Source organism: Mauremys reevesii, linkage group 1 (genome assembly GCF_016161935.1).
Source record: "Mauremys reevesii isolate NIE-2019 linkage group 1, ASM1616193v1, whole genome shotgun sequence".
Classification (NCBI taxonomy): Eukaryota; Metazoa; Chordata; order Testudines; family Geoemydidae; genus Mauremys; species Mauremys reevesii.
In genome coordinates this window covers 99319595-99333765 of record NC_052623.1, presented here as the reverse complement: position 1 = coordinate 99333765, position 14171 = coordinate 99319595, and the positions used below count along the sequence as shown (strand labels likewise).

Below are 14171 nucleotides of genomic sequence, written 5' to 3'. Positions count from 1 at the left end.
ACCTGTAAATGTTTCTTTTGCTGGAAGGATTTTTACCTCTGTTTGCTGTAACTTTGAACCTGAGGCTAGAGGGGGTTTCTCTGGCTATATAATTTAAGTACCCTGTAAAGCATTTTCCATCCTGATTTTACAGAGATAATTTTTACCTTTTCTTTTTCTTTAATTAAAAGCTTTCTTTTTAAGAACCTGATTGATTTTTTTCCTTGTTTTAAGACCCAAGGAGATTGGGTCTGAACTCACTAGGGATCGGTGGGGGGGATAAGGAGGGGGGATGGTTAATTCCTCTTTGTTTTAAGATCCAAGGAGTTTGGATCTGTGTGAAGCCTCTCAAGACAACCCAGGGAGGGGAAAGTCTGGGGGAAAAGGAGGGGGGATGGTTAATTTCTCCTTGTGTTAAGATCTAAGGGGTTTGGATCTGTGTTCCCCAGGGAAGGTTTTGGGGGGACAGGGAGTGTGCCAGACACTGACTTCTGGCTGGTGGCAGTGTTACCAGAACTAAGCTAGTAAATTAAGCTTAGAAGTGTCCATGCAGGTCCCCACATTTGTACTCTAAAGTTGAGTGGGGGAGGAAACCTTGAGAAGTACCTAGACAGCTATAGCAGTACCTTTTTAATGCATGTCACAGATCCAGATGGACCACTCTTGGTCACTCTCCAGACTACTGTAAGGGGGCTCACTTCATTAGGCCATGTGTGCTTTAGTTCACCAGAGCATAAGCATGGTCCAGTCACTGCCCCTGGTCTGGAATCCCCAGTCATACTCTTGAGGGGCAGTTCCTATATCACACCCTCTCCAGAGAGCTGAGACATCACAGTCGAATTACCCAGGCCCAAGGACCAGTACTGACCCCTCAGTCTCCCTTGTAGCTTCTCTCCCAGAACTCCAGCACTTCTGGGGTCCACAGATTAATTCTTCAAGTACATTTCTTCAAGTACAATTCTTCAAGTTCCCTGCCTTGGTTTTCTGACCACCTCAGATCATTCTTTGGGCTGGGATCTGAGTCCTCTGGTGCTGTCCAGGGTTCCTCTGCTGCAAGACACAGCTTGCCGCCTTGCCTTCCCAATTACCAAGCCTCCTTCTTGGTCATCTTGCTCTGACCTTGGTTGGTCCTGCAACTAACTCAACCACCCCCTGCTATGAATATATATACACATCTCTTCCTTTCTCGCCTACTCAAAGTTCCTGAGTGGCTCTGATAATCTCTCAAGTTTGTCTGTCCTAACACAACACCTGGGTGCTTTGTTCTGCTGTTGGTAATTTTCCATTTGTCAAGCTCCTTCAAATTTCAGCCCCCTACAGACAAGCTGAAGGAAGTGATTTCCTCTAGCTCCAGCCAACCTTTTTAGCATACCTACTGACTAGTCATACAGTCATTGAGGTTAACTAGGAAGTCGCACACTTTGTACCATCCGTAGATCAAGCTTACTGTACACACCAGGAGTGGAATGCATGCTTCCTTATTCCACCCCTCCACATGCTCCCTGTGGGCTATCCTCCCATTCCCCTTTGTTTCAGGGGCACCCTGCAACTCCCTCACATCTCCCTCCTGACCGGGTCTCAGTGTACCCTCCAATCTCACCTCCTCCCATACCAGGATGGATCCCCATTCTCCTATCCCATACCCTACACTCAGGAGCTCTGAGTGCACCCCAATTTCCACTTCCCCATGCCCTCCATACCCCTCACAGGAAGAGACTCTCTGTAACCCTCATTCCCCCTCCCACACCAGGGGCTGTGTGCATGTCTCCCTGGCCCCTCCCCGCAACTCTTCTTTCTGTCTCAGTGCTAAGTTACCCAGGGTGTCAACATGTTGCACTCTCCTGGGAGGGCAGGCAGAGACAAGATGGGGTACTGTTATGCTGGAAGGTGTTAAAGGGTGCCATCAACCTGTTTGTTCTACTGCCAACTGCAGAGGTGTTTGAGGTGGTGGCTGTGCTAAAGAGCTGGCAGGGAAACTGCAGGGAGTAATGGCCATTGATGCCTAGAACATTCCCTGAAATTTTGGAACTGATTGCATGTGGTGTTTAAAAGTTATTACATTAGACAGACAGGCTACCAAATTGAAGACAAAAAGTTTGCAAGCCCAGCCAACAAGTCTCCATTGAACACCATTCTCATGATCTCAACTTGCACAAAATCCTAACTCTGGCCTCATTAACATAAACATACATTTATGTTATAACTGTACTTTAAACAACTAAAAAAAAAAGCCTTCCAGATAGTTGTCTCCCCCTTTCCTCCCAATTTACATCTGTCCAAGGTCCAGGAATTGTTCTATTCAGTTTTGTACTAGTGACTGGTTAAAGATCCTTTGGGCTAGAAAGAACAGATTCCAATCTTCCCTATGGAATGTAGCACTTGATTCTAAAACTGGAAGGGCTTGACATACTAACCTTTAAAATCACAATTATTTTATCAGCTGCTGTAGAGTAGAACTGATGAGAACTAAGATACTTAAATATAAGATGGAGGAATACAAGACAGCACCAATTTTTTTTTTTAAGAAGAACTTCTAGAAGATAGTCAGTAACATGAGGTGTGTGTAGATATACACGGCAAAAATATGGCCTGGTGAAAAAGTTTTATTTGTTTGAGGATAACTTGCATCACTCAATAATTCATCACTTGTGACTAAATCAGATATCCCCAACTCATGCCAATAAATCCATTTATTCCACACCATCATGTGGTCTTTACATTAAATATAATACACCCCATTCTTAAAAGAAAAAATTCTTAGAATCAAGAATTCTAGTCAGAGTAAGTCAATACAATATAAATAGCAAAGATATAAATGTCTTCAAACTTATGTCGGCATTGTTTTGCTTTTAAACTCTAAAGACTCTCACCTCTTCTCCACCTCTTGTGTATTATCTCTTACACTCGTATCTAATTCAGGCACTAATCCAGCAACTGGCTCTGAGCAAGTTGACTCCCATTGAATTCAATGGGGCTCTACACAGGAGCAGGGGTTCACCACATAGAGTCGGTTGCAGGATAGAGGTCTCAGATGGTACGAACTTGGTGACAGGGATAGGTCTTAGACATCTGTAAAGCACTATGCATGTCTATGGTACAGGCTAATAATTATTTGTCTGCATAATTAGACCTTTCATAAACGTGTGTCTGAATAAAAAGACATTAATAATAATGTTATAAAACAATTTGTATAACTGATAACCTATATAGAGGTGTTTGCAGAAGAGGCATTTTCTGGGAAATATCCTGACATGTTAAGGGCACGTACATATAGTAAGTGGAGAAAGCTACAAGGTTCCTTGAAACTTTCTGATTGAGGAACGTAGAGTATTAAGTATAATTCTAGCTACTATTTAGTGATTTAACATATAATCTGAGTTATTATTAAAATTAAGCAAACATAATGCAAAAAACCTTCAAGATAATAATTAAAAAAAAAAAGTATTACATGGCAACTCTTTTGTAGCCAAAGCTCATAAAGCTCTTGGCTCTGCCACTGGCTTGCTATGTGGCTTTGGACAAGTTGCTACCCCTCCCTGCGTCCCCCTTTCCCCATCTGTAAAATGGATAGTGATAGTGACCTCCTATGCAAAGTCATTGAGACAGACTGATAACAGTATCTAGTTCTTAATGTGCTTTCATCACTATATAATCTATTAGGATATTTGGGCACTGGTAGAGGCAAACTAGATGGCTTGAGATTGCTGAAAGGCCTCTTCAGGAATTGGTGCACTGACATCAAAAACCCTTGCCATCTCACCCAGGCTTACAGGACTCTGACTAAGGGGCTGTTTAATTGTGGTGTTTAATTTGGGCTCAGGCTCTAGGACCTGCAAGGTGGGAGGATCCCAGAGTTCGGGCTGCAACCCAAGACCAAACATCTATACTGCAATTAAACAGTTCCTTAGCCCAAGTCCAGCAAGCCCGAGTCAGCAGGTTTTAATTACAGTGTAGACAGGTCTGGTCTATACCTAAAACTTAGGTTGATCTAGCTACAATGCTCAGGGCTATTAAAAATGTCATGCCCTGTGCAACATAGTGACCGCGACTTAACCCACACTGTCAACACAGTCTGGTCAATGGAAGAATATTTCCTTTGATCCAGCTGCTGCCTCTCAAAGCGGGGAGGGGGGGCAGGGTTAGCTACACCGATGAAACCCCCCTTCCCCGGCCCTGGGGAGCGCCCACGCCTCGGGCTGCAGCCACTGGAGCGCGGACATGCCCAAGTCTCCCTTCCAAACCCGGCGCAGGGCCCCTCCGGCTCTCGGCAGGCTCCGGGCACGCGTGTGCGCCCGGCTCCGCCCGCGGGCAGCCCTGGGCTCGGCGCGCCAGGCAGGTCTGTGGTGACGGGCCCCGCGGCCCCCACACCCGGGCTGCGGAGCCGCCGGCTCCCGCCCGCGCCCGGAGCGACGTGGGGCCGCCCGCGGCGGGCACCTACCGTGGAACTGGAACCGCGCCGCCGGCTGCGCCCCGCCCCCCGCGCTGGGGAAGCGGCCCCGCAGCGTCTTCCCCTGGGCGCCCCGCAGCCACCAGCGGCCGCTGCCCACGGCCACGCAGAGCAGCCACAGCAGCCGCCCCATCCCCGGCAGCGGCACGGCCCCCCCCCCACCGCCGCCACGGTATCACGTGACAGCCCCCCCCACCCCGCACAGCTGGAGCCGGCGGAGGGCGAACCAATAAGAACAGAGAACGAGCCACGGGGCGGAGCCAGCGCCTGCCTCGCCTCCTCCATTGTTATTCCCCCTCCCTCCTGCAGCCAGAGCCCGAGGCGCGGCCCGTCGCCAGGCCGCTACGTGTCCGTTGCTTAGCTTGGCCATACGGCGGCCAAGTGTCGTGAAACGGTATTTTACGGCTGCCGTGGAGGGGACGGGTATCCCCCACAGCGTCCGCCCGCCCTGTGCTGCCCCAGCCCCAGCCATGGACCCGCGCCGCCGCCGCTAGCGCACCCCCGCGCTCCCGGCGCGAACGCGGACGAGGGCAGTAGTGGAAGGAGGCACCGCTTCACCCATGCGCAGTGGCGGACAACGGGGGGCGGTGAGAGACAACGCCGGGACGTGACGGCAGGGGGCCGAGCAGCGGTAGTACCGTAAAGCGCGGATGATGTCGGGCGCTGGGGGTCCGGGGGCTGCCGTGGGGCCTTCGGGCTTTGCCAAGCGGCTCCTGGTGACGGGCGGCGCCGGGTTCATGTGAGTAGCGGCGCTTGGGGGAAGGGGCCCGAGATCCAGGCGCTTGTCCCGCGTCCCGACCCACGTGTGGGCGGCGCAGTGTGTCCCGACGTTTCGCGGGTCTCCGTGTGGTTTTGGTTTTTGCTCCGTCAGCGGAACCCCCCCCCCCCATGTGTCCTGATATTTTCTTCTTCTCCTGCGGTCACCCTGCTTGGGAGCGGGGCGGGGTGAGTCTCTCCCCCCTCCCGCTGTCCCGCCGCTGCCGTCCGCGCTCCTTATCAGTAAGGCTGAGGTTTTGTCACTGTGTAGTAAAAATCAGGGACAGGTCACAGGTAATAAACAAAAATTCACAGAGGCCTGTGACCTGTCCCTGACTTTTACTAAAAATAACTATGACACAGTGGGGCTGACGATGCTTCCCTAAACCCTGCGGTGGGGGCGGGGAGGGTTGTCTAGCACTTGCTGCCCATGGTGACTCATAGCTCTGGGATTGCCCCTTGCTGCCGCTTGGAGTTTCGGGGTTCTCGCTCCCGGGGCTGAAGTGGAAAATGTCACGGAGGTCTCTAGAAGTCATGGAATCCGTGACTTCTGTGATCCTGCCTGACATAATCTTAGCTTTAATTTTCAGCAGTAAGTAAACAATTTCAGACAGAAGTAGTTATCTGTTCAGTTCAGTGGCCCTTTATGGCAAAAGCTGCATTTTGCTTTTTTTACCTAGTTGAAGGGACAACAGTTTATACCAGGAGTCAGCAACCTCTGGCATGCGGCTCCCTGGTGGGCCAGACCAGTTTGTTTACCTGCTGCGTCGGCAGGTTTGGTGGACCGCAGCTCCCACTGGCCGCGGTTCGCTGTCCCAGGCCAATGCGGGAGGCGGAAAGCCGCGGACAGCACATCCCTTGGCCCGCAGCGCTTCCCGCAGCCCCCATTGGCCTGGGACAGTGAACCGCAGCCGGTGGGAGCTGTGGTCCACTGAACCTGCTGACGCAGCAGGTAAACAAACTGGCCTGGCCCGCCAGGGTGCTTACCCTGGTGAGCCGTGTGCCAGAGGTTGCCGACCCCTGGTTTATACTAATTACCTTATAAATTAAATATTACTCATTCACATGCAAGTTAGCGTATAATGGACATCGGAGAGGATGATACATCAAGTTAGCTGTCTGTGGAAGACCGATACGTGGTCTACACTTAAAAGTTTTGCTGGCATAGCTATGCCAGTCTCAGCTGAGTGGAGGGGTATCACATCTCAAAACTACATAACAATTCAAAGGCCCTAATGTAGATGCAGTTATACTAGCTAAAATGTTGTTGGGGAAGGTGGAGTGTCCACTAGAAGGGTTTTCTGGTAGAGCTGTACTGGCAAAGCCTAGTATAGACAAGGTAAATATCTAGGATTTTTTCTTTATTCCTTTTTTTAAAAACAAAGAAACAAACAAAACACCCCTTGTCTTAAATACAGTATTTGCATCAGGAAAACTTAAATAGGTTTGAAAATTGATTGGTTAAAGCAGGGCAAAAGGCTAGTTTATACTGATTGAGCTTAAACCTCTTCCTGACCGACTTCAGCTAAATCAATGTAAGAACAGGTTTTTATTAATTTGAGAATGTGCATACTTACAGTGTTTTGCATCTGTAAAGCTAAGCTGATTGGCCGAGCAAAGCGAGGTACATTCCATGACATTTCTCTGTTTCTTTGTGTATAGGAATGGCCATACTACGTCAAATCAATAGTCCATCTAGCCCAGTATACTGTCTTTTGATAGAGGCTAATATTAGGTGTTTCAGAGGGAATGAACAGAACAGGGCAATTACCAAATGATCCATTAGCTGTCATTCACTCCCAGCTTCTAGCATTCAGAGGCTTAGGGACATCTCGGGCAGGGGTTGCATCCCTGACCATCTTGACTAATAGCCATTGATGGACCTATCCTCCCTGAATTTATCTAATTCTGTTTTGAGCCCAGTTATAGTTTTGGCCATCACAACATCCCCTGGCAACGAGTTCCACAGGTTGACTGTGCGTTATGTGAAGAAGTTCATTTTGTTTGTTTTAAACGTACTCCTTATGTGAAGGAGGAACTAACACTTCCTTATTCACTTTCTTGGCACCATTCATGATTTTGTAGTCCTCTGTTGTATCCCCTGCTTAATTGTGTCTTCCAAACTTAAAAGTCCCAGTCTTTTTAATCTTGCCTCATAAAAGAGAGGAAGTGGAGTTTATTCCTCATCATTTCCCTGCACACGGGAGTAAGGACTGCGTGTCAGGGACCCTGTGTCTTGAACCTTGGTACACAGGGCTCTTAGGAGGTAGTAAGTTCCAGCCTGTCACATATGTGATACTTTAAAATGCTGTTGTCAATCAATTCCAAAATTTCAAGGAATTTTTAAGTATCAATGGGAGAATCCTTTGCTTTTTGGTGAAAATCAGAAAATTGGCAGGGAGAAATGGAGGGTAAGCCGTCTTTGTGTCTGGATAGCAAAATTATCAATTTCAGTACAGTGCTTACAGTTCAGAGTTACAGACTGACCGGCCAACCACACGCCTCATTTGGAACCAGAAGTATACAATCAGGAAGCAGCAGAGACAGAAAAAAAAGGGAAAAACAGTACAGTACTGTGTTAAACATAAATTATTTAAAAAAAGGAAAGTTTTAAAAAAATTGGACAAGGTAAGGAAACTGTATCAGTACTTGTTTCATTTAAATTAAGATGGTTAAAAGCAGCATTTTTCTTTTGCATAGTAAAGTTTCAAATTTGTATTAAGTCATTAAGGTTCAGTTGTAAACTTTTGAAATAACACCATGATGTGTGTTCAGTTATGAACATTTGAGTTATGAACACTCCATTCCTGAAGTGTTAGTTACAATAGAACCTCAGAGATATGATCTGTAGATCAAAGAACTGGTTAATCAAAGCCATGAACACCTTCCAGCATAATATGCCTCATCTCAGCTCTGCTCGTCCTCCTAATAGTTTAAAAGTGTTGACAACCTCAATGACTTATCTCTAGGACAGAAACAAAAGAAATGAGAATGGTGGGGAGCCATGAGGAAGGAAAGGCATGGCAAAGAGAATGAGGGACCTTGCAGGGAAGGAATGGGAGGCACATGGACCTCCCGGCATAGGGGACCTGGTAAAGGGGATTGGGTGGAGAATGGAGTACTGTAGTATGAGCACAGAGGGCAAGGAGGGGCACACAGGGCCCCTGGCTTGGAGGGAGAATGGAGGACAATAGTATGGTGGAGGGGGATATGGGAGTAGCATACAGAGCCCCTTGATGAGGGGTGGGTGAGCAGAGTTGGCAAGAGTCCCTGAAATAGAGGGGGGGGGGGTGAGGATGGTCCACAGGGAGCTTGGGGGGAGAAATGGTATGCAAGGTGCCCATTTCTCCCTTCTTCCCATGTTGGGGCTCTTTGTGGCCCCCTCCCCCCATTTTCCTCTCTTCTCAGAAGAGTCTGAAGTGCCTAGATTTGCTAACCAGATGCATGGGCTCCATGTGTTATACATTTCTCTCTCTACCTTAATTGGTCAAGGTGCAGAGAGAAATTCACAAAAATAAATTCTGAAATGTGGTTAGGTGTAGAAACGAATGTAACAGATGAACAGAACCACGGTAATGTATGAACAGAACCCACGGCTCAGTATTGAAGCATAGATCATTGAGACTGTTGGTATGGATCAGCTCTTAAAAAAATGTTTAAGGTTACACAAATGCTAATCTTGCAAACAGTCATGTGCTTAACTCTATGCCATGGAACCACACACCTATAAATTTTAAAGCCATGTATAAGTATATGAAGAATTGAGGCCAAAGATATGCTGATATGTAGGTTATGCAGTTTATTAGAAAATTATGACATTTGAACAAATGAGATCTTACTGATTTTTTTGGGGGGAGTGGTTAGAACAGCAAAATTTTAATTATACAATAAAATTATTTCTCTAGCTTTTAATTCACTAATATTGGGGGGAAGGGATAGCTCAGTGGTTTTGAGCATTGGCCTGCTAAACCCAAGGTTGTGAGTTTAGCCCTTGAGGGGGCTACTTAAGGATCCAGGGCAAAAATCAGTACTTGGTCCTGCTAGTGAAGGCTGGACTCAATGACCTTTCAAGGTCCCTTCCAGTTCTAGGAGATAGGTACATCTCCAATTATAAAAAATATATATTAAAAGGATAACAAAAAGCAACATTAGCAAATTTAAAAAAAATCAGTATATTTTTGTGTTAATTAGGGTTTTGTCTCTAGGGATCTGGTATCCTAAAGTTATCTATATAATCATAATTTAAAACAGGATTATTCTTTTTTTAAACCTGCAGTGCATCACATGTGGTTGTGTCTCTTGTAGAAAACTATCCAGACTATCTGATTATCAATCTAGATAAGGTAAGTTTTTGTGTTTTTTCTCTCTAAAGAAATGTGAAATACACCTCTACCTCGATATAACACTGTCCTCAGGAGCCAAAAAAATCTTACCATGTTATAGGTAAAACCACATTATATCGAACTTGATTTGATCTGCCGGAGCGCGCAGCGCTGCCCTCCCGGAGCACTGCTTTACTGCGTTATATCCGAATTTGTGTTATATCGGGTGGCGTTATAACAGAGTAGAGGTGTAATGTGAATCAGTTAATATACAATATGTTGAAAGTTTGCTTAATGTGGAAAGTTTTACATTAGACCTTGAATTTCTTAAAATTCAGAGTTGGCATGTTTTATGTGCTAATTTAGGGCCTGATCTAAAGCCCAGTTCTCAAAGCCCACCTCAATTCTGCTAACGTGTTCTTTGTTTCACATACTGTACCTTAACTCTAATCAAACGAAGTATTTTTATTTGGAGTAGCCATGAGTTTCAAATCTGCTTCTCAGCCACGTTATGCTTTCAACAGTGGGTTTGAAACTTCTACCCCAGACAACTTATTTGGGTAGACAGTGGTACTCAATCAGGCATTATGTAGAAATTGATTTATTTTATAATTTTATGTAACAATGAGAAAGTAAGCAATTTTTCAGTAATAGTATTCTGTGACACTTGTATTTTTATGTCTGATTTTGTAAGCAAGTTGTTTTTAAGTGAGGTGTAAATTGGGGGTACGTAAGACAAATCGGACTGCTGAAAGGGATACAGTATTCTGGAAAGTTGCAAGCCATTGGATTAGAGTAAAGATTGCTCAACTGCAGATCCCATTAAACACATTACCTCCAGGTAAGGTAATCTTCAGAGCAAAATTTTCAAAGACTCTTCACCTTCACAATAAACTCTTCTGCACTTCCATAATATAACCAACCACAATAGCATGTGTCATAGCAAAGTCTGGCCCAATCCTGAAAATACTGCTACAGAAGCTTAACTTTACTCATTTGAGTAATATCACTGAAGCAAATGCTTAATCATATGTGTATTTTTAGAATCAGGGTCTACAGTGTTAACAAGTCTGGGAATTTTAAAAAGAGGATCACTTTCAAATGTTTCCTCTGCCAAAATTTAATATTTTACTTTCATACATTCCTTCAGCTCTCTTAATTAGAGAGCATTCATATGAAAATGGCTCTGTTTTGGAAGACTTCAACTGTTTCTCATTTTTATTTGCCCATCTCACAATCATCTGTTTTGGCTGCCAAATGATATCAGAGAATTATGTTGTCAACAAAGTGTGGGCAGATGGATCAATTCTGGGGGACTAGGATTCTAAGCTTCTATTTAATTGATTATTGCTAGATTTTTTTCAATCACCATGTAATGGCACATAATACACCTTTTAAACAGAGAAGTTGACCTCTCTGCAGATCTATTTTAAACAATAGTTTTAGCACCTTCTCCTCAAGCTTGTTAATTAGACACTTGCTCAGTTAGTAAATAAGCAGGATCTAATATAGAATCGTTGAAAACTCATCGTCGTAGTAATAGTCTGTGTTTTTTTTCCTTAAGCTGGACTATTGTGCAAGCTTGAAGAATCTTGAAACCATTTCTGAGAAGCAAAACTATAAGTTTATCCAGGTATGGCAGATTTTTTTATTATCAAACTAGCAAGTTATGGTTGTAAAATCTGAGGTTGGACAGGCTTTTATATCTGGGCTTCTGCAGAACTGAGACCTGATTTGGGAATCTCCATCTTTTTCTTCTCATGGAACTATAGCTTCTGCTTTTGGTTACGTTGTATAACTTCCACTTTTGACCATGTGTGTATGGGTGTCGACATGGCTTATTACTGCATACTTCTGATACGGTGTCTATAACAGGGTCGGCAACCTCTGGCATGCAGCTCACCAAGGTAAGCACCCTGGCGGGCCGGACCAGTTTTTTACCTGCCTTGTCGGTAGGATCGGCTGACCGCGGCTCCCACTGGCCGCGGTTCGCCGTCCCAGGCCAATGGGGGCTGTGGGAAGCAGTGTGGACCGAGGGATGTGCTGACCGCGGCTTTCCGCCAGGGTGCTTACCCTGGCGAGCCACGTGCCAGAGGTTGCCGACCCCTGGTCTATAATCTAAAAGTATATGCCACCAACGCATGGGGTAACCCCTCAAAAACTGAAATACATAATTATAGACTAAAGGTTAGAATTTAATCAAGCCTCTGCATCATAATGGAGTGATCTTTGTTTTACTCTCCTAACTTCTGGGCTAACTTTATGAATAACTGTACTTTGGAGTATCAAATACAGACCACTGCCCGAGCAGAATACTGAATTATATGGGCCACTAGTATGTTCTGTTATGTAAATTCCTGTGCTCTTGTTGATCTGCTGGTAATGTTACCTGTTCCATGACTCAAAATCTCAAATGTGCTTGGAAGATTGTTTAAACATAACCTGCCCATTTAGAAGCTTTAAAGGCCTGCAAATCCTGTGGCTTCCTCTTTCCCACCGTTCAGATACTCAGTTTGTTTACATCAGTGTAAACACGTGAAATGCTGTGAGTTGAGTGGTGTGACAGCTAAGGAGGCATGTGGTGAAGAAATGGTATTTACAGCTTTATAAAGGTTTCCAGTTTAAACACAATTTGATACCACTGCCCTAGTCAGACTGATAGGATGGCATGATACAGCTTCCTGGGAATGAGTGCGAGTATAGACAGCAGAATGACCTTGTATGTGCATTAGTTATGAGTATTGGAGCAGAAATTCAAGGTGAGAACACAGACATGAATCCTGAGCTTCTGTGACTAGGGGCTTTTCTAAATGGGGGAGTTTCTTTGGTATGGTGTTAAGTTTGGTGTTAGCAGATCAGGTGTTTGGGCTGTTGTCAAGGAGGTCTATACTGCTGTTGAGCAGGTACTGCTGGCTGATCATAGAACTTGGAAATGCATAGATGCTTATTGATGGTGGATTTGCACAGTGGCATTTCTGAATTTTATTGGGGCCATTGATGGGACCCAGGTGCCCAGTCTTTGTCCCCAAAACCAGACCTCAGAGTTCATTGGGAGAAAAGTGTATTTCAACAGGATGCCGCAAGACCTGATTGATCACTATGGAAGGGCAACCAAGGTTATATGGGATAGTGTGGGAATCTATGATGCCAGGAACTTTAGAAACTCAGCGTTGTTTTATGCAAGGAAAAATGGGACACTTGCTCTCAAGACCACTATGAACATGAATGCTGGTGTGATTTCCCCTGTCATTCTGCGAGACTTATCTTACCTGCTTATGAAGGCTTTCTGGGCACTTGGATAGGAGAAAGGAGCTACTTCATTAACACTGTGAACAGGAGGAGAGGGTGCCACTGCAAAATGTTCCAACTGTTCAGGGAGCCAAAGTCAAGGATGTGAATGTGGCATGGCTACTGATGTAATAGATATGTAACTTCATGTATATGAGCTTGCCATTAGCTGGAATCACAAAGGGGCATACCTAGGAACATGCTAGTATTTAAACAGGATGGTGACATCCAGTCAAGGTGTTCCCGGAGCAGTAGAGGGCATGCAGGTAAACAGGCTGACCTAGATGTGAAACAGTGCAATGTGGGATGGCAGTGGAAGGACTTCCAGAAGTGGTACGGTTAATCTAAAATATGGAAGATTCCATACAAACCATTTTCCAGTATAACTTACTCCAAAATAGTTGTGTATTTTCCAAAGAGGATTAATTAAAGTGGGATAAGATGCCAGATAAGGTTTAAAAAAAAAAAAACAGTGTGTGTGGACACAAGGCAATTTATACATAACTTTCCTCTGTGTGTGTATACACACACACACACACGAAAGTTATGTATAAATTGTGTGTGTGTGTGTGTGTGTATGTATATATATATATATATATATATATATATATATATATAAGCCCTACCATTAGGGTTATGCTGCTGTTTCTCTAGATAAAATTAGATTGGATGGTGTCCTCTCCTCTTTTAAAAACAATATACTGGTGTGGTAAAGAGTTTCATTTCCCTGACAGATGAGGTGGATTGTTCTATTTAAATCTTACGTGCCTCAGCTTCCTCATTTGTAAAATGGGGATAATACTTCATTACACACCTCACAAGGGTGTTGCATGGTTTAATTAGTTGATGTTGTAAAGTGCTTCTGAAACTGGGAAGCCTAGTATAAGTGCAGAATGTTAATGTAAAAGATAATTGGGCTGGTTATATATTTTAAGATTATGAGAGCATACTACAAAGTATATAGCTATACCAAGTACTATGTGCTATGCATTGCAAGGGCCAAAACCAAAAGCCTGCAGGTTCTAATATTTGTGTATAATTTTAAGAGTATTAGCATTGTTCAGCATTCCCCACTGAAAATTACTGGAATTTTGATGACTCTCTGAAGGGTGTATTTCTCTAGAGGTACAGTAAGAAACATATTATTTTAAATCCTTCAATGACTTTTTGCAAACACACTGGTTTCTGTAGCAAAGGCTGAGTAATGCTGATGCTGTTTAAAGAACATTTACTAGTGTGTTTTATCTTTGAGGTGGAGAAATGGGAAAATGTCAACCTAATGTTTCCCTAGTGTGTTTTTTGGTGTGTAGCCTTTTGAGCAAAGGTAAACTAACTTTTTTGCCTGTGTAGTTATACCAAATAGTTATATATTTGGAACT

At 44.5% G+C, this 14171-nt stretch overlaps 2 protein-coding genes across 2 annotated transcripts in view; one reads left to right on the top strand and one right to left on the bottom strand.

The window, feature by feature from the left end:
* Positions 1-4567, bottom strand: part of GPR180 (G protein-coupled receptor 180) — a 30595-nt gene extending 26028 nt beyond the window's left edge. Inside the window, exon 1 of the mRNA XM_039516514.1 lies at positions 4418-4567. Within this exon, the coding sequence (XP_039372448.1) occupies positions 4418-4559 (142 nt within the window). The 5' untranslated portion in view covers positions 4560-4567. The remainder of the gene's footprint in view (positions 1-4417) is intronic.
* A 452-nt stretch (positions 4568-5019) lies between these two features.
* Positions 5020-14171, top strand: part of TGDS (TDP-glucose 4,6-dehydratase) — a 32722-nt gene continuing 23570 nt past the window's right edge. Inside the window, exons 1-3 of the mRNA XM_039519976.1 lie at positions 5020-5165; positions 9459-9525; positions 11069-11137. Coding sequence (XP_039375910.1) covers positions 5077-5165; positions 9459-9525; positions 11069-11137 — 225 coding nt within the window. The 5' untranslated portion in view covers positions 5020-5076. The remainder of the gene's footprint in view (positions 5166-9458; positions 9526-11068; positions 11138-14171) is intronic.